The sequence below is a fragment of the Carya illinoinensis genome, chromosome 9, assembly GCF_018687715.1.
Source record: "Carya illinoinensis cultivar Pawnee chromosome 9, C.illinoinensisPawnee_v1, whole genome shotgun sequence".
Lineage (NCBI taxonomy): Eukaryota > Viridiplantae > Streptophyta > Magnoliopsida > Fagales > Juglandaceae > Carya > Carya illinoinensis.
The window spans coordinates 7,562,474-7,588,373 of NC_056760.1; the positions used below are offsets into that span (position 1 = coordinate 7,562,474).

Consider the following 25,900-nt stretch of genomic DNA (forward strand, 5'->3'; position numbering starts at 1 on the left):
GTAAAATTGTAATGCATGGTTCTTTACTCGGATTATCAGATTCTTATTATTTTATTTTATTTTTTAGGTTAATTTATAAAGAAAATTCTTCAATACTTTATAATTTGTATTATTTTAGCAAAATTTTAATTCACTTCAAAAACATGGATCGAGCATGTCAGATTTGGAATTGGAATGAGAATTTTTAATGATTTCGTTCTTATTAAATATTAACATTTCTCTATATGATTTTCTATTTTGAAATGAAAAAATTTATTCATATCTATTTTCTCATCATTTTTTTAGTATCTCATGATATGATATTATATTATAAGTTCACAAGTAAAATATAATAAATAATATTTAATTATTTAATATCACATCATGAAATGAGAGAAAAATTATAAAAATTAGAATAACGAGTAGCATTACTCTTAAATATTAAACCCTCCAATTATGTGTTTATCTATTAAAATGAAATTATCATTTTGTCCAAAACTATGAAAAAAGTCTTCTTTGTTTAAATAATACTCTCTCTCAAGTTTGGCTAGCTAGGCGTATATTTAGAAACTAGAATCGGATATTTAGTGCACGATTGGAATTATTTAGATTTTATAATATAATATACTAAAAACTTTTATTTTTGAATTCAGTACAAACTAAATATATTATTTAGGTCGAATTTAAGTTGACCATGTAATCGAATGTCCATGATATGATATGACGTGATCCCTATTTATGCTATAAACGAAAAAGAAAAGTAGGCTTTTTTGCTCAAGTTTAGCTGCTATATAAGTTGTTTGCATTTTATCTACCGTTCATCTCTCAGGAAAAATTCTATTTTCAAATTGGTATATCGAGTATTATATATGACAAAATTTTATTTAAAAGATAAATTTTAAAATTTAAATCTTATAAATTAAATATTATTATTTTTATAGATATGGATGGTATATTATACACATCAACTTGAGAATAAGTCATCACTCAAACCTCATCATTAAACATTTCTATTAGAGTTTTTAAGGAAAAAAAAACAAAAGAAAAGTCATTATAATGGATTGTGTAAATATAATATTGATAGATACTAAGCTCTGGTTTAGTTTCATAAGCATTTTAAACTATCATATTCCATTTCATTTAATCTGATCAATATCCAAACACTATTTAAAAATAAATATTTTTCAATTCTAAAATTTTAAATTTTTAACTTTTTTATCTAATTAATTATTATATAATCATTAGAACTTTCTCAAACTTTAAAAAAATATATAAAAAATACTTTAACTTTTTCAAATCTTAAAATAAAAATGATATTAAAAAATTATATTCTAACTCTATTTTAACTTTATAATTTTGTGCATAATTTTTTTTCTTATTTTCTAAAACTTCATAAAAAATTTAACTCAAATCATTTCACTATTATTAACAAATTATCTCATTATAATTTATAGATTTTTTATATCATCTCATATCATTTGTGTAATCAATTGAGTACTAAACGAGAGTAATTTATTTATTTATTGTATGAACAATTGTTTAAGAAAGATTTATATGGATTAGCAAAACGGTTGATCGTCGATTGTTTTATTTTGGCTTCATCGAACTCTAATTTCAATGAATTTATTTTGGCTTGCTGCTAAGAGAGTTCATAGCTTTGAAAATAAAGTTTTATAGAGAGAAAACTCTAGTTATAAATATAATTGTGTGTTAATATATATATATCAATCTAATATGATTGGTCAAAAAATAAATTTTATTAAAAATAATATTAATTTAAATTTAAAATATAAATAAATTAATATTAATATATAAATTAATACATAACTTTATTTATACTAGGTGGGAGTAACGTGCAAAGCACGTTTGTCTAATTTTATGAAATGATTATTTGTAAAAAATAATATATATTTTATAAAAATTATTGATGTCACTTAATAATTTAAGACATATTAGAGAAAATAAAAAAATTAGTTCAAAGTATTATATAATCCAATACATGTTTATAACATCTATAATTTTAGCAAAGATGTATACGAAAAATTTAATAAAAGTTTAACACAAACGGTAATTCAAAATATGTGTCGTTTGATATTTGTATTATAATTCATCAATTTATGTCATCCTGTAGACAATCAATAGAGACAACATTGAAATTCTTATTTTACTGTTGGTTGAGTCGATCAGGGACAATATAGAGTTAAAACATAATCTTTTTATAAAATTTGTGGTATAATATTTTCTATATATAGCATATATATAAATCATAAAATATATTTTGAAATTGTTGGCCGAATTTACTCTTTTTTGATTAGCTCAAGGATCACGGCCTTTGTCACGTGCATATCATAGCAAGCCCACGTATGGAATATGACTTAGCGGAAGCTACGTCCTACTACCATGGGGAAAAAAAAAATACTTTGATTAAACACACTTGTATTATATATTATATGAGATTTTTAAATTTGGAACACTCAATAATCTAAGTTAATGAAACGTATAATACACGTATATTATACTTAGGAATTCACGTCTTATGCACCTAATACACGGGTATATGTTAAGGAGAAAGAGAAAAATATAATAACTAATCTTTAATTACTTATTATTATATAAACTATTAAGTATTATAATTATTGAGATTAATAAATCATATAACAACATTGAATGCTATCTCTCTCAACATTTATGTCTTCATTTTATGTGTCAAACCGTTAAAACAAACGGTGTTAACTTTAACGGAAAAACAAGAAAAACCGTTAAAACAAGATTTTTCATTTCATACACACTTTTTATATATAGAAGATATAACAAAACACTTTTAAAGAAAATGATTCCTTAACGAGAAGATGGTGAAAGTTCTTAAAGGTCATCAACGCTTCAGGATTTAAGCTAACTTATAATTAATTTTTTTTTTTTTAAATCTGATTTAATTATGTGATGTTTTTGAGAAAAAAGAAGTCGAGTCGATTAGTAATAATTAGCGAAAAGATTGGATCATTTCGTTTCTCAAGAAAATCTAACATATGATACAAGTGCATCCAGGTAGATCACAGACCTGATAAACTGTTATGCATGTGATTTTTTTTCTCTTCCATATTTATAAGCAGGTCATAGATGATATATACCATGCACGTGAACCAATTTGGAACTTGCGTTAATTGAAAAGACATGATCGATTAACTATTCCTACGATGAAAAAGTTGAATTGCCCCGGAAAAAGCTTCCTAAAAATGCTAATATATAATTAATACAGCAGGGGTACTCGAGCTCATGAATCGAGCTTTCGCATGGATACGATGGCAGAAATCAGAATCAGAACTGTGTTGCAGATAAAGTAGACATGAAACTTGCCCAGTGCAAAGGACGCAGGGAGACAGTACTTGGGACGGATGAGTCTGCTCGTGAAGCGCAGGACAACTTCGAGGAAGCTACTTTTTTCTTCTATTTTTGGGCAAAATAAAAATATATTATTCTCCATTAATCACGATAATTTCTTCGTACAATAATGTAATAAACCTTATAAGAGGATAATCAAGGACCGACCAGTTTGCCAGGTTGTTCCAATAGCATTTAATACTGTACACTCTACTGAGATATTTGTATCAATTTTTTTTAATATTCAATTAATCATATTAATAAAATATATAAAAATAATTATATATAAAATTTTTATAATTCTATATATGTGAATATTTAATGTTCCATTTATCTTTAAATTGGAGAATAAAAAGTGAATTATTGTATTTGTAACTGTCCACTTCAATGAAATATTGAAGTTAATACACAGCATCATGCCTTCATTCAACAGAAACATCCTTATGAATAGTATAAACCATATATCAATGAGATTTAGGAAACAAACAATGAAGGAAAAAAGGAGCAGAGCCTTAATTAACATTGTGGGATTACAATGATTCAGATCAGTGCACCGCGACTCACATTGGCCAGATTAATCAGCTACTCAGTCACATTAATTAGAACTAAACAAGACACAGAGATGAATGAAATGAGAAGGAAAGGCTGATCAGTTAGCTAGAGAAAGACACAATCCTAGGACAAGTTAAGAGCTTGCAGCTACTTAATTCCCACCTTCAATCCAATTTATCTGACAGTACAGGCAACTGCATGAGCCCAAGACTTGAGATGCTCTTTCATGGCCAGATTGTCGTTGAATGAAGGCAGTATGTTTGGATGTTGATCTTCGAACATTGGATACCGACATGTTTCCTCAAACATCCAGGAATCGGAAACCTCATTCAAATCAAAACCCAAATCAAGCTCTCCCAGAGTCTTTCTCCTTCGATTCTTGCTCCTCTTCCGTCTTCTCCTTGTCCTCCTTCTCTCTTGCTTCTCTATAGGCCTCTGGTAGTACTCCAGCAAGTCCATTTCAACCGGCTCGACTATCTTGGGTTCGACAATTTCAGCAGCAAACTCACCACATTTGGGGCACATGAATGTGATCACCGAAGTCTCAGCACTCGAAAACTCATGATTTAGCTTATTTTGAAGGGCGGGGCTGATGTTTTGATTTTGTGGTTCTTCAATGGGAGACTCTTTGACATGGTTTCCTGCGGTGATCTCGTCACCAGCAGAGCCTCCTGAAGTCCGGTTTATTGGTGAAAAAACGCCGGTAAAGAACCAGAGAGACTCGAAGCTCTCTATGACCCGTGAAGCCTCATCCATGGCGGACAGCAAACAAAACCAAAGAATACCTTCACACTGAATGAAGCCGGAGGCTCCGGCTTCATAAAGAATTTAAGAAAGGAAGGAGCCAAGTGATTTTTGCCACTCTATGACAGGAATTATAGACTTGTATTATTCTCGTTCGGTGGTTGTTTCTGTCTGATGACAAAATCAGCCCTCTTCTCTGGATTTCTGCATTGCTCTTTGAGGATAGTTTGGGTAATTAGTGCAGTAAGTGAGTACCACGCACATGAGCCGAACGTGAGAGTATCGTTCACTTTAATTTGAACTCTTTGATCGAGTATTGACTATTTTGCTATTCGTAATCCCGTTAAATTGATGGCAGCTCACCAACGGTCAAAAACAACGTGGAAGCAGCAACCGGAAATTAATGCATGCTACATCTTGAGTTTCATGGTGTTATAAAATCTCTTGAAATGATGCATAAAAAAAGGTACAAAGTTTTACAGAATCCCATTTTTGTATTCTTTGAATTCTATCGTATGAGAGTTTAGAATGCAATTTCAGAATGTATGTCATGAACAGTTTTTGAAACCAACCAGCTGTATTTAATTTTTTATTTAAAAAATGATTTATACAAATTTTAAATAAACAAATCTTATATAAATCTTTATAAAAAATAAATTTCACTTAAAAAAACTATTCTTTATTAATAAAATTTACATTTTTACAAAAACACTTATACAAAACTGGCCTATCTGATACTTTGTATCTCCCGTTACTCGAATTTAAACGCAGAATAACAAATTTTAATTTTCTGAAAATTCGTAGCCCTCGTTTTGATAAAATAAAAACACTCAAAAACTGAATGACGGATGATTAATATTGTCTCTGATGAGCCGACATGCTATCAAATCTGATATAAATTCTCTGTCACGTTTTATGCAGTTGAATAATGCAAATAAGAAAAAAAGCAAATATATATATATATATATATCTAATATACCTGCAAGATATAATTATGAAATAACTTTACATTCAGTTCTGCATTTAATAAAGGGATTTACTACGTATAATCGACGCGCAATCGGCTGTATGGAATAAATAAAAAAAATTATAAAAATATTTTTTATATTTAAGGAGATCTATATAAATTATAAAAAATTATAAAAATAATTTTTTTTATGTAAGTCTCGTATTAATTTTTTTTACAACTGACTGCATATGCCGACTGCAAAAAGTATTTCTCTTTAATAAATATCTTATAACTTAAAAAAAAAGATTTATTATCAAAAAAGATTTTTTATATGTATTTTATATTTTTTTTAATTACACAATACTTACATATTACACAATTATAAATATTATTTCTCATAATTATATACCAATACAAATTAATAAAAAAAAAAAAAAAAAAGTTGTTCACGTTCGGTTTCAACGGATATACCTTAAGATTTTTATTTTATTTTTTAAAGAAAGAACCTAAACATCTCTTGGAGCATTCATATTGCAATGTCCAAAAACTTTTCCAAACTTTATTCCAAAATCATCTTTTTCCTGATTCCACTACCAACTTTTTAAAAATATCCTACATTTTAATTTTTATTATTTATTTATTCTATTAAAATAATATCATTCCATTCTTTTTATTTTTATTTATTTTTAAGTAACTTCCCTTTACAATCTTAATTAGTATAATTACTCCATCTTTTATCTTTTCTTTCAACTGGTAATCTTTAGCGAATATTTTAAACGAAAATTGAAATCATTTTTGAGTAGATACGATAATATTTTAAAAAGTATTATGCTTTTAAAAATAATTTTTTTTTTTAATTTCAAAATTCACAATTTTAACAGTAATATTTTGTAATAATACATGTTAGTCTTACACCTCTTTCAATTCAACCATCATTACAACCTTGTTATATTACAAATACAAGACCCAACGACACCCCATGCATATCAACACCAAAAGCTACAAAATCCCAATTCCAACAACAAACTCACAATCTTTGTTGATAGAGTTATCAAATTAAATACTCTTGAGAGCCGTGACAACATTGACTCTCACAATTTGTGATATGCAACTCCAGCACATACACCCAATCCATAAACCACAATACCATATGACTCACAACGAATGGAGATAACATAAAAAACTATAACTCAAGAACAAAGCAATTAATAGAGGGAAAATAATCAAACACCCAACAGCACAGAAGAGGAATCAACATATCACAAATCACAATTGTGGAAGTCAAATATCATATCAACAACAAATTCAAAATATCACAGCAAAGTCAAAGAATATGTTAAGCTCGTCCAAATTGCTTGAGTTACATAACTTATCAAACAACAGTGAAAACTGTCAGAATCACACAAATCTAATAACCACAACAAAGCCAAGGCAGAAAACATAGCACAAACACTTCTACAAAAAGAAATCTCAAATAACACAAAGCACAAATCATCAAATGGTAATCAAGCCAATCTATCACAAATATTTCCAAATTATAAACAAAATCTCAACAATATAAACCCTAGATAAACATGAACAGAGATCCAAAACGATTGCTCTTTGAGATTTAGTCATATGGCTCAGTAATCAACTACAAATAATTCTATGCAAGAGTGAGAGCAAGAGAGGTCTTGAAATTGATTTCTCTTATGCATAGAACATGAGAGACACAAAGAGTGTATGTGTGCGCGCATCTAACTTGCTTATCAAGAAAGATGGGCGTTGCCATCAATGAACAAAAATGAGGATCGATAGCAAGTAGAGTACGAGAGAGAGTTGAACGCAAGAGAGTAAACAAAGGAAGTAATAAACAATGAGAAATAGAATCTACAGTAATTTTCCAAATATGAAGATTTACTATAGCATTCCCATATCCAAACTCTAACTTGAAGAGCTAGATATAAGGGTGAAACTTGTCATTTTCCCAAAGTCTCATCTATATTTTAGAGAAAATGAAAATTAGAAGCGAGAATGCTCTTAAAGAGTGTAAAGCCACACCACATTTCCCGCTCATCTAACCTTTGTCCCCTCTAATTTTTCCAAAACACTCACCATAGAAAGGAGCCTTGATAGGTTGATCATCCCAAATTCGATTTCCTCAATCTCTATTCAAACATTTTTTTCTAAGATTTGTTATAGTTTATTTTGTATTTATAAAACGGTTTTAAAGCAATTATGTGCAAAATGCATCCATATTATTGAAAGATTTTTAAAGTTCTCAGGATGATTGGAGAATGAGATGGGGAGTAAATTTTATTAATAGTAGTAAGGTAGTTTATGAATAATAGTAAAATAATATTTATTAGGTTTTGAAAAATGAGAAAAAAAAAGTTGAATAAAAAATATTATAAAATTAAAATATTGTTTGAACATATATTTTTAATATTATTTTTGTTTTGATATTTGAAAAAATTGAATAATTTTTTATGTTTTATTTGAAAGTTTGTTAAAGTTGTAATAATTAGTTTGAAAGTGTTTATATTTGATAGGGGTGTCAAATCGTGTTAACGGATCGTGTTCGTGTCGTGTTAAAACATGTATATTATACTATATAGGTAAATTCTAACCCGACTCATTAAGTTTATTGTGTCAAAATTTCAAATCCTAATACGACCCATTAACATAACGTGGTGTGTCGTGTCAACCTGTTTTAATCCATTAGTGAATATTACTAAATAGGTTGACATGAAACAATATGATCAATTTCAAACTGTTTATGTAAATAAGTTGAATATACTTGAAACTAACATGTTTGACTTGATTAAATTTAATATAATTTTTTATAAATGTTAAAATCACAATATTTATAAAAATTATAAAACTAATTACAAGTCTAAAATTACAATCTAAATAATAAAAATATCGAAATTAAAATTTTAACAATTTTACTTTTGGGTAGAAGGATATAATTGTAATTGTAACTTTTTTAACATGTAATAACGGGTCAAAACGGGTTGACCCGTTATTAACTCGTTAAACAATTGTATCTTAACGAATCAATCCGTTAAAACTAAACCCTAACCCGTCATTATCGTGTCGTGTTCGTGTTGGGTTAACGGGTCGTGTAACATATTACCACCCCTAATATTTGAGTGATATTTAAAAAAAAAATAGATGAAAAAAAAATTATTTTCAAACAACCCCTAACTCTATAATGGCTAATAGTAAGTTTTGCTTATAACATTTTTGTCAATTGTCTCGCATTACTTTGACATGCAACTTGAAACGACAATTTAAATATAATTTAAAAAAATAACTTTTTTTTATTGCGGACAATATTATATATTACGCTTTCATTTTATTATATAGTTAGTGATCTTTTTATCACTCTCAGATTGCCATTTTTTTTTTAAAGAAGAATTTAAAAGTTAATCGATAATTACAGTTTATTATAATAGAATGGATATAAAATAAAAGTGTGGTATATAAAATTTTATTTAAATTTGTTTGAAAATGGTCTTGTGATGATCACTTATTGACATCGCGCTTAGAATTTGTGTCCTATTATTGAGATAATTCCTGAATTATATTTTCTTTTATTATTGTGCTCAGTAAAAGCCGAATTGGGTGGCTATAGAGTCCCCTCAATCATCTGTAGTTTTTTATGTTACAAATATATCAGAAATTTGCTGGAAAAAAAAATAAACACCTTCGAGACATGAAAACAATTTTCCATTTCTAAAAATAATGCATATTTTTAGAAAAAACAACTTCAAGAATAAATATACTTCATGCATATTTTGTTCCCATTGGCCAATGGACCCAATAACTTCAACGAGACTTGATAAAAAAATATATTTGTAAATATTTCAAGATGCCGAAACAAAAATAAAAATCAAGTCCCGAAGAATTTTTTCATTCAAGCCATAAGCGGCGAAAAAAAGGAGAGAATCCTTGAAGTTGAAGCGAAATCTTCGTCATCTAACAGTGGATGCAACAGTATGAGCCCACCATCTTAGACTGTCTTTCATGTCAATCTCGTTTGTTAATGCTGGAATTTTCCAATTCATCAATGGGTTCTCCGCGTTTCTCCTATCCAAAACCTCCCAAGCTTCCGAAAGGTAAGGCCTTGAAGTTGCAGTTTCATCATGAACAGGCTCTTCTTCCCCATCTTTCTTTCCGAATCTTTGCAACCCCGGAATGAGTGATGCCAAGCTTGAATTCCTATCTTCTTCTGAGAAAACAAAACCCAGATCCATAAACCCTTTTAATTCTTCAAATTCAAGGTCAGACAAGCTCTTCGTTTCGCCCCTCTTTTTTCTACCGTTACTTGTGACCTTTTCCTTGGATGATACTTCGAAATCTGTCGGTATAGTTTCCTCTGGTTCCGTGACTTCTTTTCCCGAGAGGATGATTTGGAGCTTTGACGTGAGGAGGACCGAATCTGGAGACAGAGAGCCATCGTCGAAGCTTGCTTTGGAGCTCAATTGATCACTCATGGACCTTTTATGGAGAGTGGGGATGCGCAAAAGCTCTGGCTTTTTTGGTTTTTCCCGAATTTGATTTTCTGGGATTGCCTCAAAACTGGATGAATCCTGTAGATTTGGTTGTTTCTCGAAAATATCGACTCCGAACCAGCACGAATCAAAGAGCTTTATGACCTCCTCTGCGTCCATAGATGGCTGCCGACTACGAAGCAAAGATGGAAGATTTTTGTGGTTGGTTGTGCCGTGAGCGGAATTTAGGCTCCACATATATACCCAGCCTTCAGAAAATTTCAACTGGTTCAAACACGTTTTGCTTGTGTATAGAACTTATAAATAAACTATTACCACCACATTCTTTTCTTTCCCGAAGCGAGTAGCTTTTTTCCATTAAAAGAGTGATGGAATGAAGGTAGCTTAAAGAAGTGGTAAAGTAGGTAATTAAAACATGGATTATTCCAGATGATGCATGCCAGCGTTGCTGATAGCAACCTCCTGATGGTGCGTTTTGTCTTCAACTGCATTAATCCAAGTCCATTGATAGATGACTGCACCAAACATTAATTCCGTACTAATATATAATTTTTGGTTGGTTGGTCGGCATTAAATTAGTTGAAAGGTTCTCTTCTCTTATACGTTATGATTGAGAATTTGTTCATTAGTTATATATATATAGAACGATCGAGTATTGGAGATTTGCAATAAAAACATTTAAAGTTCATGAAATAAGATCAAACATCATTATATTTGTTGATGTCCATATATATTTTGATAAGCGTGTCGGAATATATCGTATCTTTCTATGGGACGTTGGACACTCAGAAAAGACATTTTAGGGAGGTATTTAAAATTTAAATACTTTATTTAATGGTTTTTGAAACAATCTTAAATACTTAACTTATGGCTAGCTTCTTGAGCTCTCACATCTAAAATTGCGTCACGTTTTACATGATATTTCTAATCTAATATAAAACATGCATGCAGACTTCACATGTCTGCTAGCTTCTTCCCTTTTCCTCCTAACCAAACAAATAAAATATTCTGGATTCAGCGCGCGGCACCCTGTAACTTTCAGAGCCTTGGAATTATATATATATATATGGCTTTCACACCAGAGTTCTAAAAGGGCCAATATATACATGTAATGATTTAGAAGAGTAAATTCCCTTTTTTTTTCACCAAATAAATCATCTTCATTTGCGATCGGCAACAAGAACTATAAAGACAGCTACAAATCATGCACAGAATCCTCCTTAAGATTGTCTGTTATACTAGAATCATAGCAGTTATAAATTATTTAATTCTTTCCTTATTTGTCAACTTGTACAGCTCACGGTAGCTTAAGTTTAGGAGCAATTATCTTGCCTTCAAACGTGTATATATTCTGTATTCCATCTCTAATGAAAGTGTGTGAATCTACTTTTTAATTCTAGGTATTTTCTCTATATGGTATCAGTCTAAAAGCCACCAAACCTCTACCGAGTTTTTTGTTTTTTTTCCTTTTCTGATTCCTCTCTTCCCTTCCGCTTTCACCATGGCCAACTCTTCTTCAGAAAACACCCCAATAGCCATCAATGCTACCCAACAAATCACTGCAAGGCTCACACCAACAAATCATGAATAATAATTAATTCAAGTAGAGAAGGCGTAAGTCATGAATAATAATTAAAATTGACAACAGATGATCCTCTAAGGGGCATATATTCTACGATACTCTAGTGCAAATAGAATAAACACAGAGAGTCAACTCTAACGTGTGGCGGAGCTAAGACCCACGAGGAGGTTTCATAATATTATAATTAATCAGTTTGCCATTAGCCAAACATGAAGTTTGAACTTTGATTTGTTTTTATTTGACTTTTGTTTCAAGTATATGATAATAATGTCCATTATTTATTACTAAATTGGTCATTCGTGGAAACAAGGCATCGATCATTCTACACCAACTTCCCGTTTAATCAATATTATAACAAACTTGCAGAGACGTGAAATAATAGTACTATTAATATATACCATTCGGTTTAAAAACGGGCTCCGTAGTCCTTACGTGTGCCCCAAGAGCAGCCCGAGTTGGAGCGTTTGGAATGATATTAATTTTGGGGGCCCAAAAGGCCAGATCAATAATATAAGATTAATCTAGAAGGTCACGGGTCCACAGATTTAGACTATTCATAAAAGATAACTTTATATATGTAAAGAGATTATAGAAAATAAAATCTATAAATTAATATAGTTTTATGATATCCATTAAATCTATTTTATTATAAAAATAATTTTATAATCTGATATATCACATCGAGCTATATTAATTTATGAGTTCACTTTTGTGTAATCAGTTTATATTTAAAGTATTTCCCTTCATAAAATTAAACTCAAGGTTACAACGGCATCTGCTGTACAGCAAGCCGTGCATATACATATAACTCGTGAAAAAATAAAGCCATGCATATATTTTTATGTAGTTTTCATATTTGCTAAAATGAATTATGTCGGATCTGCATATTTTAAAATTATATAAATTATTTTTTCAAAATTGAGTTTTGTTTCTTTTTTTTGAATTTATATTCGTGTTAATATTTGAAAGTACGGATCTTATGGCTGGAAATCTAGCTTATAAGGCCGGATGATCCTCACGTAACGTCCTTAAAAATGAGTGAAATGAATAACTGAAAGTACGTACGTACCTATCTATTCTTGAAATCGTGATGTAATTACAACCTAAAATGTTTTTATCTTTTGCTAATTAGTGTGGTTATAAGCGTAATTTTCGACTTTCATATTCTATGCAGGGTGGATCCGCTTGCATGCTACGGTGGGCTTATCTACAATTTGTAAACGTGCGCTTGTCTTTTCCTTCCATGCCTACTTTCCCAAAATTAGCTAGGTATAATATCTGTAGCCTTTGGGGCACATTTCCTACATCATTTACTGTCTCCAATAACTCTCACATGCATTAATATTCTAGTTTTAGCGAAGGGCATGTGATCATAACAAATCCAAAATTAATATCTCTTCAATTTTTTTTTTTGTTTAAACTTAAAAATTTTAAGTGAGAGAAATAGATATATGAAATGCTTAATATATAAATGTTATATGATTCATTTCTTGTGTCTTTTTTCCTCGCCCACTTAAAGTTTCTCATGAACTTGAGTAATAACTAGAGAAAATCTTGATTCTAGTATCCTTCGATCCAAATATCTCAACTTTGATAACTTAAATATTAGGGGAGAGATCTGGTCCGAATACCCCTATACGCTAAATCGATGTATTGTATACAAATGCAACCTCAGAAAATGCATCATGCATGCTGCAGCACAACTCACGTACAGTTTGAACAAATTGCATGCATTTCGGTCGAATCAAAGCAATCAACCTTTAATTTCTATTACAATTTTAGGTTCAACAACATACATAGTTTGTGTCCTTAATTAATTTGTACTTTGTAGTACTTGTGCCTGCAACAGAAAATGAATGAACATCGATCTGCGTGTATGCATGTGCGATCGTATAATGATTAATGTAATACAGGACAGGATGTTATAATGCCACGTTACCAACAAGCTGGAGATCAAAACAGAAAAAGGTGCATGCATGCATGCATGCCTCATGTGTGCATTATCAGCAATCAATTACCAACGACTGATCAGCATATATAATTGAAGTATTAATCAATCTCACCTTTTGGGTCGACGTTAGATATTGGGAGACTGAATGATTGCACAGCAGAATTGCCGGGCAAATCACCTTTGGCAGTGAACTAATCAATCTCCGGCCGCCTTGTGAAATTAATCACGTTGGGTATCAGGCTAGCTAGGGTGAGTGGCCAACTGCCCAAGGTGTAATTGCCCAGTAATGCAACCATACATGATTAGTACGTACTTGCTTTGATTTCGTTTATGAACAGTTTTGGGCCTCCATATCTATTTATAGCTGCAAAGAAAGGTCTGGCATTTGCCATGCGTACAGGATATTCTTGGCACATCCTCTGCTTTGGTAACTTGTAATAAGTGGTCCTGTGGCTTCAATTTACGCAGCCCTAGCTGGCTAGCTCTTTTTCTGTACTACGTTTGCCACCGAAAATTTGTATCATCTCTCTCTTCACATAAAGAAAGATGACATATATGTGGATCATATCTGCTCTAAAGAATATGCTTATAATAATGCTCTTATTTCTTCCTTGAAGTCCCGTACGTGCATGCACGTGTATAAGCATATGGTAATTCTGCACGCAGGACTTCAACCAATATTTATAAAAATATGCCATAAAACCACAGGACATAAGTCAATTATGGAATCGAAAATGAATGCTAGCTGGATTAAAATGCTTGCCGCGGATCGATTCTTGTTACTTTACACAACCTTAAAGATCAGCAATATCCTTTCGAAGAAAAGATCATCAGAGATTGTCAAAGGATCGGAGGAGTGCGCGCAGTGAATTTATCCTCTACTACTTTTAACATAAGACATGATTAATGAGAGAGAGCAGGCGGTTATTTATATTAGAAGAAAGGGCTTGACTAGTTGCAACTCCAAATTCCTTGCTCTCTCTTTATATATATATATATGAGAGAGAGAGAGAGAGAGAGAGAGAGAGAGAGAGAGAGAGAGAGAGAGAGAGAGAGAGAGTATTGACATGCTTGGGATGGATGAAACGACCCCATTTCCAACAATTTAACGTTCTTAACTAATGACAAAGAAGGAAATTAGAACAATTTCAAGCGCACGTAGCTAGGCTTATTTCACATTACTCTGATTAGAACATTGTAATTTTTTCATAATGTTTTGCTTGCTTTTGAGCATAGGGATTTAACTTGCGGGCTGATCAATTTTTCAGAGCATGCAGGAACTTGATTCCGCGGGAAAATATATTCTCCATAGGACCATAGCCTTAATTTCTACCATCTTTTGATATTTTGTAGGGAAAGATATTGACTTTTAAATGATTTGTGGCCAGTTATTTATTACGACAATAATTATTTTCTATCAAATCAATGATCAGTCTATATCTATTTTCATTACAAATAGTTTGTTCATGACAAATAACTATTCATAAATATTAGTCATTTCTAAATAATGAATCTTCCACGTGTCCTCTTAATTAGCCATAGCTTGCTTACGTGTCCTCTTGGTGGTTCAAGAATATTTTTAGCGTTTTGGTAGTCTGTTGCGTTCTCGCACAAATATTTAATAATTTAGTATCAATCGGTTTGTTTTATCACTATTTATAAATAATTAAATATTTATATATCCTTTTTATTAGTTTAAACTTTTAGAATACTTTTATATATAATATCATAACAGAAGTTCTTAGTATGAATACTAAATTTATACTTTACCACATTGATTAATTAAGGTGGTGTTTGGACAATAAGTTGAGATGAAATAATTAGATGAATTAAAATGAAAGTTAAATAAAATATTATTAAAATATTATATTTTAATATTATTATTATTTTAAAATATTTTTATTATATTTTACATAAAATTTAAAAATATTATAATAATTAAATAAGATAAGATATGATTAGCTATATAAAATCAACTTTGAATCGGAATAAATATCTCACGTGAATCCGTGATGCTGTGTTGACTGGCCACCTTATCTCTCCTTGCTGTTCAGTACCATCTTCTTCGACTGAATGCTTCAACTAGCTAACTTTGAAATACTGTGACGAATGCATCGTCAAAATTTCTCTTAGTCAAGCACTGTAATTTTGGAAATAAAAGGCTGGAAACATGCAAGAAACTCTTCTACACTGCAGTGTAGATGTATATATATATATATATATGCAGTGTAGATATATATATATATATATATAGAGTAATATTATACATCACACTTTTATTTTATTTTTATCTTATTAAATAAGATGTGATTCATTTATTACAATTGGATGATAAAAAGATATAAAATGAATGATTATTTAATAGTGACAAATATGCCATATAATATTTAATGAGATGAAAGTGACAAATATGCTATATCATATTTAATGAGATGAAAGTAAAATGATAATATGATATATTAAATTTTTCATATATACATATATGCAGCGTATATGTAGCATAATCAAATTTCATTAATTAGATCACAAGTACTGCACGGACAAATAATTAATTAAGAGGAACGCGAGGAACAATTATTATTTGAATGCTTCTAAAGAATACTCAATGATGGGTACCTCAAGTAGGTTGAATGCTTCAACCAAAAACCTGTGCATATATATTAACGGAGTAAAACTCCGAAAGGCGGTAACATGACTGTACGGGGTCGGGGACCTTCCTCTTGAAAGACTCACAAGAACTAGTGGAAGGCCACATGCACGTTCTGAAATGGAAGCATCAAGCTTTTTTACATCACTTTTAGTTCTAGTTGATCATCCGATACCCATCAGAGAAATGGTAATTAACAAGAAACTGAGAGCATATTCGAGGATATTTATTAGTTATGCTCTTTTGCCATCGACCCGCTTGTCATTCTTATCCTCATTTCTGATCTTCAGCTTTCTTTTTCCACTTTTTATTTGGTTTGTCAAAAGGTTCCCGGAAAGTGAATTCGCATACATGAAAATCTAGGGCTGTATATATATGCCTGTATATATACTTCTTTTTCTAAGTAGTTGTGGTACCTTTCAACTACGCATATGTATATTAATGTATTTTATTTTACGTACAGTGTAGAACAAGATCAATTTATGGATACTCACTTGCAAATAATAAACCTCCAAAAAGCTTTTGCCCTTCGCATGTACGCATGCATAGTACTTACTGTTATTATATATCGCTATCCACCGTAATGGAAGATAGAGAAGGTACCGAAGATATACCTCATGAGCTTCTTTATCATGAAGAGGGGAGGAGTATCACAAAGCGACAAGGGTGGATAATTACTTTCTATCATTAATCCTGCCTGATAGCTAGGAAGTTTCAATGAGAGTTTGAAATGACTGGTTAATACTCAAAATGGAGAACGAACGAACATAAACTAATTAGTTTCTGCATCTGAAAGCTATATATACAATGCTAGTATCAATTTTTACATCAGTCATGTGAAACGTACGTACGTGTTCAAAGTAAGTAAAGACTCCTACAAATATGTGATGAAGATACTGTCAACTACTTCGCCTTCAGTAGAGGACTGATGGTGAGAGGAAACTGGGACCACGAGGCCATGAAGAAATGAGAATGGAACCTCTACAGAATTGTGCTGGAATATGCTATTTCTTTCCTCGGCATATCCAAATGCTGGTGCGAATCACGAAGTATAAAAGGACTACTGTTGAACGTTGATAATCAAATTACCGTGGCATTTCGAGCCTCAGATAGAGGAAGCTAGCGAAGCAGATGTGGGGTTGCTGAATAACAGTGCAGTCCTCCTTTGGCAGAGAGAAATTGTACTTGCATAATATACTTTTCTGTTCTGCCAAAGGAGAATTGCCCTGCCATTCACCCGCCTATTATACTTTCAGTCCACCATAGCATGCAGTAGTACATAAGCTTGCAACAATAATGTTTCTCATCACTATATCTTCTCAATAAGGATTTGATTTCTCTCTCTCGCTTTTATTTTTCTTTGGAAAAGGATCGAGGTCTTAGTTTCTCTAGCCATTATAACGAGTAATTGATGTACTCTTTTATTCTTTGGATGCTGCAGGCAGGTAGCTAGGTAAATGCTGCTTATATTCCTCCGTGATTTTCAAGATATCAATCGTAGCTACCGGCCAGCAGGGATGATGATCAGATTAATCAGAGTAGCAGTTATACAAATGAACTCCAAAATTGGAGTACGTACTGTGTTGTCAAGCTTAAATATTAGATCTAGATATGTCATGTTGAGATGAAATACTAATTATATAACAAGAATGCGATTGATATGATGGCTCAATTTACTCTTGTTGGAAGCAAAAATATTTGCGCACGGGCATCCATGCGCATAAACACTCTATTTACCGCCTACCGGTCGGATAAACAGTAAATAAACTGTTCATATCTCTCATGTCCGTGCGCACGTACTTACAGTCCCCCCCTTCCCCCTCCATAAATTCATTAGTGCTCAAGGCCGCTTTGTTTCTGCGCCTTGGTAGCACATACAAAGCGCGCGGCCTTGTGGTTCATGTAGACCACTATAATTAGGAAATTACATGGGCTGCACCAATATTTTATTTTTAAGGTTTTTTGTTGTGCCATTGTAAGAGGGTTCCTGTTACAATAAGAATTAATTGACCTTTCCATTCATGGATCAGCATTTCATCTATATAAATGTGTATGCGCGTGCGTGTACTGCGTGTTTCTCCACAAAGAGCCGGCCTTCTTATGTATAATTGTTCCGTAATTCCTCGATCGAGTACTAGCTCAATGAATTCTTTCTTTTTTCTAATTAAGCAGCTCATGAATAAATTCATTATTTCATTAATTATATGGAAAATTAACTGAAGTAATATTTCATCAAACAGATTTAAGAATAAATTCAATTAATCGCTTGAATTTAATATAATATATATAGTACACAAGCAAGCATACATGCATGCAATTTAATTGTCGTAGGGTTCACTGTTCGCACATCCATGGGTCATCAGGTCGTATCTGCACTACGCTCTGCAGGTCTCCAAGACAAACGACCGTACGTATACGTATGGAAAAGAATGACATGCCTGAAGAGCATCGATCGGTTCATACGGGTACGTAGTTGAAATATTGAATATTTATGAAGTAATTCTAATTAGAAAGAAAAAATTGTCTTAAAAAATCGTTTAATTATTACTTCATATCAACTAGAATTAGAACTGAAAACTTACAAAACTTTTAATTAAACGAATATTTTTGTTCCGGAAAGATCATATATAATTATAAATTGTGAAAAGTCAAAGAGAAACATTTTAAATAAATTATATCTAATCTTTTAAAGGTAACGGCCGTTAGCTAGGGCGAGACCCAGCGGTGCTAATGTCATGTCAACAACATGGCCACGATCGAGAGACTTTTAGTACTATAGAATCATGTTAGATAGAGTGCAATTCTTCTCTTGTACATGTTTTAAAATTCATAGTTTATCCAATCTCAATATGTGGTTCTTTAATCCTAAAATTTGTTGTGTAATATAGTATTCCTCTGTCGCTGGATAATCAATAAAATTTAAGATATTGTTTTCTTCTTAAAAAAAAAAAAAAAACAACACCACCCAGAGAGATTGGCCTTTTATTTTTAAGACGCCTACATAGTAAATATTTTTGAGTTAATAGTAAGAATAATGCTAGTATCATGCCTTCCCATTTTGACCGTTCATATATTTAATTTTTTTACTTACTAATTAAGAAAATAACTATTAGTTTATTGATATATTTTTTAAAATATTTAAAGATGTTTAAAAAAATAAGAAAACGAAAAAAAAAAAAAGATTTTGCCTAGGGGCATGCCCAAGGCGGGTCACTACAGGACGGCACACTATAAATTCTCTAATAGTAAAGCCAACATCTAATCCTAATGAGAGAGAGAGAGAGAGAGAGAGAGAGAGAGAGAGAGAGAGAGAGAGAGAGAGAGAGAGAGAGGCTAAGGTCCATTTGGTAAGTGAACTATTCTAACGAATTTTCAGATATTTCTTTCCTAAACATTATTTAAACACAAAACATTTTTTTTTCAATCTTTTAATTTTTTTATCTAATTATTACTAAAAAAAATGCTACAGGAAGTCTTACACCACACACATCTATTTAATCGACATGTAATTTATCTTTTTTGCTTTCTATTTAAATACATGCATGTTTAAGCATTAAAATAGAATGATAAAAATGACAAATTATATATTAATTAGACGGATGTATGTGCCGTAAGAATTCAACGTGACATTTGATCTCATTACCTAATTATTACAATTACTTTCTTAAAGGATAACGATAGGATTAAATTTTCAAATTCTCACACAAAACACAAGAAAAATACTAAATTTTAAATTTTAAAATAAAAATAATACTCAAATAATTTTTTAATATTTTTATTCAAATTTTATTCTATTATTTTTTAAAATTTAATAAAATATCTTAACACAAATTATTTTATTATTATAAACAAATATACTTACATATTCTAAATAGGTAGGCTTGCTCATCATCAAGTGCGTTCGTGTAATGAAGTCATTTTTCTTTCGTAAACAAGATGATGCAACATGTCGCCCAGCTTCCTAATTAAAAGAGGCAAATTAATTAATCTCACATCAAGTACAAGAAATTGTTGAATTAGCAACTTTCCGTCTTTTCCCCACTAATTGCGTCAGCGACTGGTTCAGTACCTTTGCAGCCTGAAGATCATTAACAGCTAGGGGACAACGTCTTGAAGGGTGGTCACAAAAGATCATTAGACAGACAGAAATAGCGTGGAAACGCTACTAGATCCACGAGCATGCTCTCTTCACTGATCTGATCTATCCATCTTTCGTAATAATCTTTCCCTCTACATTTTTAGCTGAAATTCTTACTAATCTCGTACATGTTAATTTGAACGACTTCATCACCAAATATGTATATATAATACCATTAATGCCAGCCCAGTATGCATATATATAATAAATTAACTCGTATGTTTGACGTTTCCTTTACGCTAGCAGCTTGCATCGATCGAACAGGTTTAAGATTAAGCTATACGTGTATGGCCACAGAAAAAGATATATAATTGAAGTAAAAGTAGTGTATTAAGCTGGGAAGGGGGACCATATATGATGGCTACAGAAAATGTGAAGAGAAGATCTCACAGGAATGATCCAGAGCATATGCCAATTCATTTAATTTCCTGCTGGAATATGCATATCTAATGTGCGGATCATGCACGCAGAATAAAAGGCCAAGGGCCAGGGATCGAGGTTTTGGCAACACAAACAGATCTGAATGGAGGGGAAATCATGAATAGGAAGTCCTGATGGTAGAGATCAAGAATAACAGTACCATTCTGCTTTGACAGAACAGAAAATTAGTGCATTTGCCTCATGATCCGTGCTGATCTCTGCCAAAGGAGAATTGCCCTGCCGTTCAACGACTACATACCTAAATTATGTCGCTCAATCATTAATAACGGCTCATGGATCGATTCTGCACGAGAGGCCGTTCTTTCGTGCTTGAAATTAAGCTATTATATCTATTCTATAATAATAAATTTTATTGTTGCAGTAATTTTTTTTGGATTAATTTTTCTTATTTTTTCGTTAAATCCGATACTTTCTTATTTTAAGCAATGGTACACCTATTAAGGCCATTTGAGGGGCCATGGCCCCCCCCCAAAGTTTGAAAAAAAAAATTAATATATATTAATATTTTATGATTTAATAAGCTAATATTAATTTTATTTTATGTTGGCATCCTCTCTAAAAAATTAAGTTGGCCCTCATTTACAAAATTATTTGGATCTTATAGATTATTTACTTATAATTTTTTGCTAATTATTTCAATAATATATTATCCTTAATAGATTAAAAGTATTTGAATTTTATTTTAGATTATACCATGTGATAGTTTTATACCACAAAAAAAAATGTGGAGAAATAAAATAAAAAACATCTTTTTATACTTTTAGCTTCATTTGGCCCCCTTAAAACAAATTTATAGTTCTGCCGCTGATTTTAGAGATACAATTGTCTTTTCTACCTCTCTCCCACTATCCAATATCTACCTCTCTACCTACCCCCATCAAACCCATCATTTCATACACTTTCTTAAAATACTTAGATCTTAATCTAAATAAATTAGATCTGTAGGAAAAATGACAATAAAAAACAAGTACAAAACGAAAAAAGAAAAAACCTCACAAAGAAAAATATTCAAATCTGTAAAAGATCTGTTCAAATATGTCGAGATTAAAAAAAACATCAAAACACATGATTTGGATTTATTGTCCAACATTCCAAAAAATCTCAAATCTTATGCATTCTTTAAGTGTGATGGTAGTATTTATTGTGGTGGTAATAATGCTATTTTATTTGTTTATATTATTCTAATGTATCTTAATTTTAATTTTAAATTAATCTTTTTATTTTCTAATTTATCTAAATATCTAAGTGTTATACTTACCGACTTATCATTATCTAAAAATATGTGTTAAAGTGTGCTTTTTTATCTCTATGGATTAAATTATTCATTAATTAAGATTTTTTTTTAAATCATATTATTTTTGTAAAAAACCTTGGCAACCGTACTATGTACGTTCTCTGACATAGTGTGTATATATATCATTCGATTCAAGGAGCCGTACATACGTTGTTTAGCTAGGTTTATCAAGCTCAAGTTAGATCGGTACGTGACCTATATATATATATATGACCGACCAGGCTAATTACGCGCGTGCTCCAATTATAATACCCTAGATTTGAGATCAGAGAGTACTGGAGATCCATCACTCATGATGAGATCCATATAATTATCTGATAATAAGAACTTTCTGTGGCTTATAAAGATTCAAATTTTAAAAGAGTAATTGCAATTATAACGTTGACCAGCACTTGAGTTTAAGTACCAGCTATATATATCGTACGTGTGTTTTGAGCTTTTCTTGAATTGGGAGCCGGCCCCGTTACACAAATATTTGCATGCCCATATATATGTGCTAGTTACTCAATTCGTGCTTTCTCATTAACGTGATGCAGTAATCACTAGCCAAGAAAAAGGGAAAAGAGCCCCAAATAGATACTATATATAGTAATTCCTTTACTTGGAGCACTCGAATAGCTGGCCGGGTATATCTAGCTAGCCGGCCGTAGCGAAATAAGTGCATGTATGATCATCTGCTCGCTGAGAAGTAGTAGTGACATGAAGATATTATAATTAAATTGCTGCATATACATGCATAAACATATATAATAATTTAGGAGATCGTTAATTCTTGAAGAAAGTACGTAGTACCGTTTGAACTCCGTAAATATTGTTGAATTCAACAGCGTATACAAACTTTAAGTATCATTTTAAACGAGTAGTACGTCTACTTCATGCATATGCAAGCTGCCACGAAAGTGAGTATTTCTATCTCATGATCATGATTGCATGTGCAGTACTGACTTTGAGAAATGGCATGGCGTCTTAAGTACTGTATTCATCAATGCATGCACCAGATATTGAAAGGCACGAATAGACATGTGATCTTATACACATTAGCAATTAACACTACGTACGTACGTTCCAAATACGTACTTACCCATTCTATCCGTAATTAATTAGCAAGTGATTTAGCAAAGATGCTTAGGCGCGGGGCCAATCGATAAACGATTGTTGGACTGAAGCCTAGAACACTAGTATACAAACATGATGCATATGATCATGTGCAAATCATGACAATCTTTATTAATTGGATGCATTCTAGCTGTACGTACACCAGCTTGAGGAGCATTCTTAGATTCAAAGATATAATATATATCTATCATTTGTATATATCCGTGTTTTTTTGTGGTGATAATTTGTATATGTATTGTAACAGTTTGCCAAAACTAGGAGATCAGTACTTCTCAGTAATAATCCTGCACCGGGTTAATGCCATGAAGTAATGATCATCGGAGATCACATATATAACATATATAGCATATAATATATATATATATAACAGCGATCGAACATAAATATATATATATGTATGTATGTATATGGTCCGTCCTTATTAAAGGCAACCTGAAAATCCATGCATGTATTGCATGTGATCCAACATGTTTGTGGTCCATCCACTCATCGGGAAAGGCATTTTACCTCTGCTTGAAGATAGTTGCATGGAGAAGGAGATATTGAACGATCAGACTATTTTTCGTTTTTTTCTGCTTTTTTCTCTTTCTACATTTAGTGTTGCATGTGATGTATAACTAGGCGGTTCGGGTATAAATAGACGGACCCACCCCGAATCATTCGGGTTGGATAAAAGTAAGCGGTTTATTATTATTATTATTTTTATTATTATAAATATATAAAAAAAAAAAAAAAAAAAACCACGTAAGATGTACGTCGTAGGTAGCAGTTTTACTCTATTTCTTATGATTTTTACGTGTGGCTTCATAGAACGCTCCAGACGTATACGGGTAAAACTGAAGAACAATTGAGGAACTTCGCCATGAATACAACTCAGATGTTGATTATATCTTTGCCTGCGCTCCAGAAAATCCGCCTCTCCAATCCCAAGAAACCTTAAACACCAGACCTCTGCAGCAGCAACAGCTGCAAAAACAACAAGAAGAAGGCAGAGACAATACTGATGGCGAGGGAGAGGATGATTTTGAGTTCGCTTTTGTTTGTAGAAATGCCCATTTGCTAAGACAAAAAAGAAGCAGAAATGTGACGATGCGGAGCAGATAATACAAATCTGGACATAAATGGTGTCTGGATGTGCAGTCACTTTGAGAAGGTAATCTGTAGCCCAGTGAATGGCTTCTTTGGTGTTCTGCTGTAACTCACCTTTCATTAACCCACCAAACTCTATAACATTCCATGAAAGCATAGTGGTGGTGAAAGCCAGAGGGAACCCAAACTTCACATTGTCCCCAGCATCGACGTAGTACCGGCCTCCAACCAAATCAACCTGCATTTCAAGACACAAAAATGAGCAAAACCCACTTCCACATTCCCACAATGTGACTAAGAGGAGCTTAAAAACTGAGGTATTCAGAGACAAACAGAAGGTGGTGTTACGTAATGCATGGCTAAGCCATTGAGAGCCCAGAGTTACTCCTCCAAGTGATCCTCTGGTTATAAGGGAGCTTCCCAGACCTCTGGCCTTCAAAGAAGAGGATTGATTTGGTGAGAGCATCTCTGTAATTGTGACTGGCAAAGCGAGGGTGGCGGTGGCGGAAAGGGAAGTTATGGTGGGCAGGAAAGGCATTGCAGAGCACAAAAGAGAGAATGAAGCAAGGAAGGAGAAGAACAGTGAACGAGAAAATGGACGGGCTGTTGTTTCGCCCGATAAAATAGGGTCCAACCTGCTGTTTAGTTGAATCCGAATTTAACGGACGGGTTGGGCCGGATTTAACGGCGAGTAGTCTTTTTTTTTTTTTAATTTACACAGGCCTAGGATGGGAGTAGTGGTGTCCCCAGCCTAGACAAGTGTGGGGCCCGGATGGCCTGCCCACCAGCATAGCTGCATAGGGCGGGTAGCGTGCTTAACAAAAAGGCAACTGTGTCATTTGTACATACGAAGCCATGATGTATAAATAGATTAAATAGAAAAATTTGGATACAAACACAATTATATATTATTAAATATATTAATCTAATGATTAATAAAAAATAAATTTTATTAAAAAAATATTAATTTAAATTTTAAATATAAATAAATTAATATTAATATACAGATTAATATGCGATTTTATTTATACACGACAAAACGCTAAATACGTACAATATTTTACTTAGAACACGGCACTTTAAATTTGTGTGGGGGCAGAAAGAATTGCCGGACAAATCTCCTTCGGCAGTGGGCACGCTACAGCGACGACTGGGCTCCGATCGAGTCCCGTATATATATAGTGGCTGCCCGCCAATGGAGATATTGCCCTGTAATATTACAACTGCACCCGAGATATGCCAAGTCCAAGCTCGAGTGATAGCGTCCAAACCTTGTTATTTATTATGGCGGTATAGGATAAGCATATCTTCCATATATAAAAAGTGTGTATGAAATAAAAAATCTTGTTTTAACAGTTTTTCTTATTTTTTCGTTAAAGTTAATACCGTTTGTTTAAATACGTGCGAATGTAATCGGCATATAGAATGAAGACATAAATATTGAGAGAAATAACATTTAATGTTGTTATATGATTTATTAATCACAATAATTACAATACTTAATAGTTTATATAATAATAAGTAATTAAAGATTAGTTATT

At 32.1% G+C, this 25,900-nt stretch overlaps 2 protein-coding genes across 2 annotated transcripts; both read right to left on the reverse strand.

Annotated features, from left to right (window-relative positions):
* Nucleotides 1-9,561: 9,561 nt before the first annotated feature.
* On the reverse strand, nucleotides 9,562-10,260 carry LOC122276035. Its single transcript, XM_043085453.1, has one exon. It carries the CDS (start codon nucleotides 10,258-10,260, stop codon nucleotides 9,562-9,564), a length of 699 nt encoding a protein of 232 aa, XP_042941387.1.
* Nucleotides 10,261-17,155: 6,895 nt separating this feature from the next.
* LOC122276036 lies at nucleotides 17,156-25,189 on the reverse strand. The gene is made up of 3 exons (XM_043085454.1): nucleotides 24,693-25,189; nucleotides 24,012-24,597; nucleotides 17,156-17,313 (listed from the first exon to the last, which is right to left on the reverse strand). Exons 1-3 carry the CDS (start codon nucleotides 24,714-24,716, stop codon nucleotides 17,156-17,158), a joined length of 768 nt encoding a protein of 255 aa, XP_042941388.1. The 5' UTR covers nucleotides 24,717-25,189.
* Between the last annotated feature and the right edge of the window lie 711 nt (nucleotides 25,190-25,900).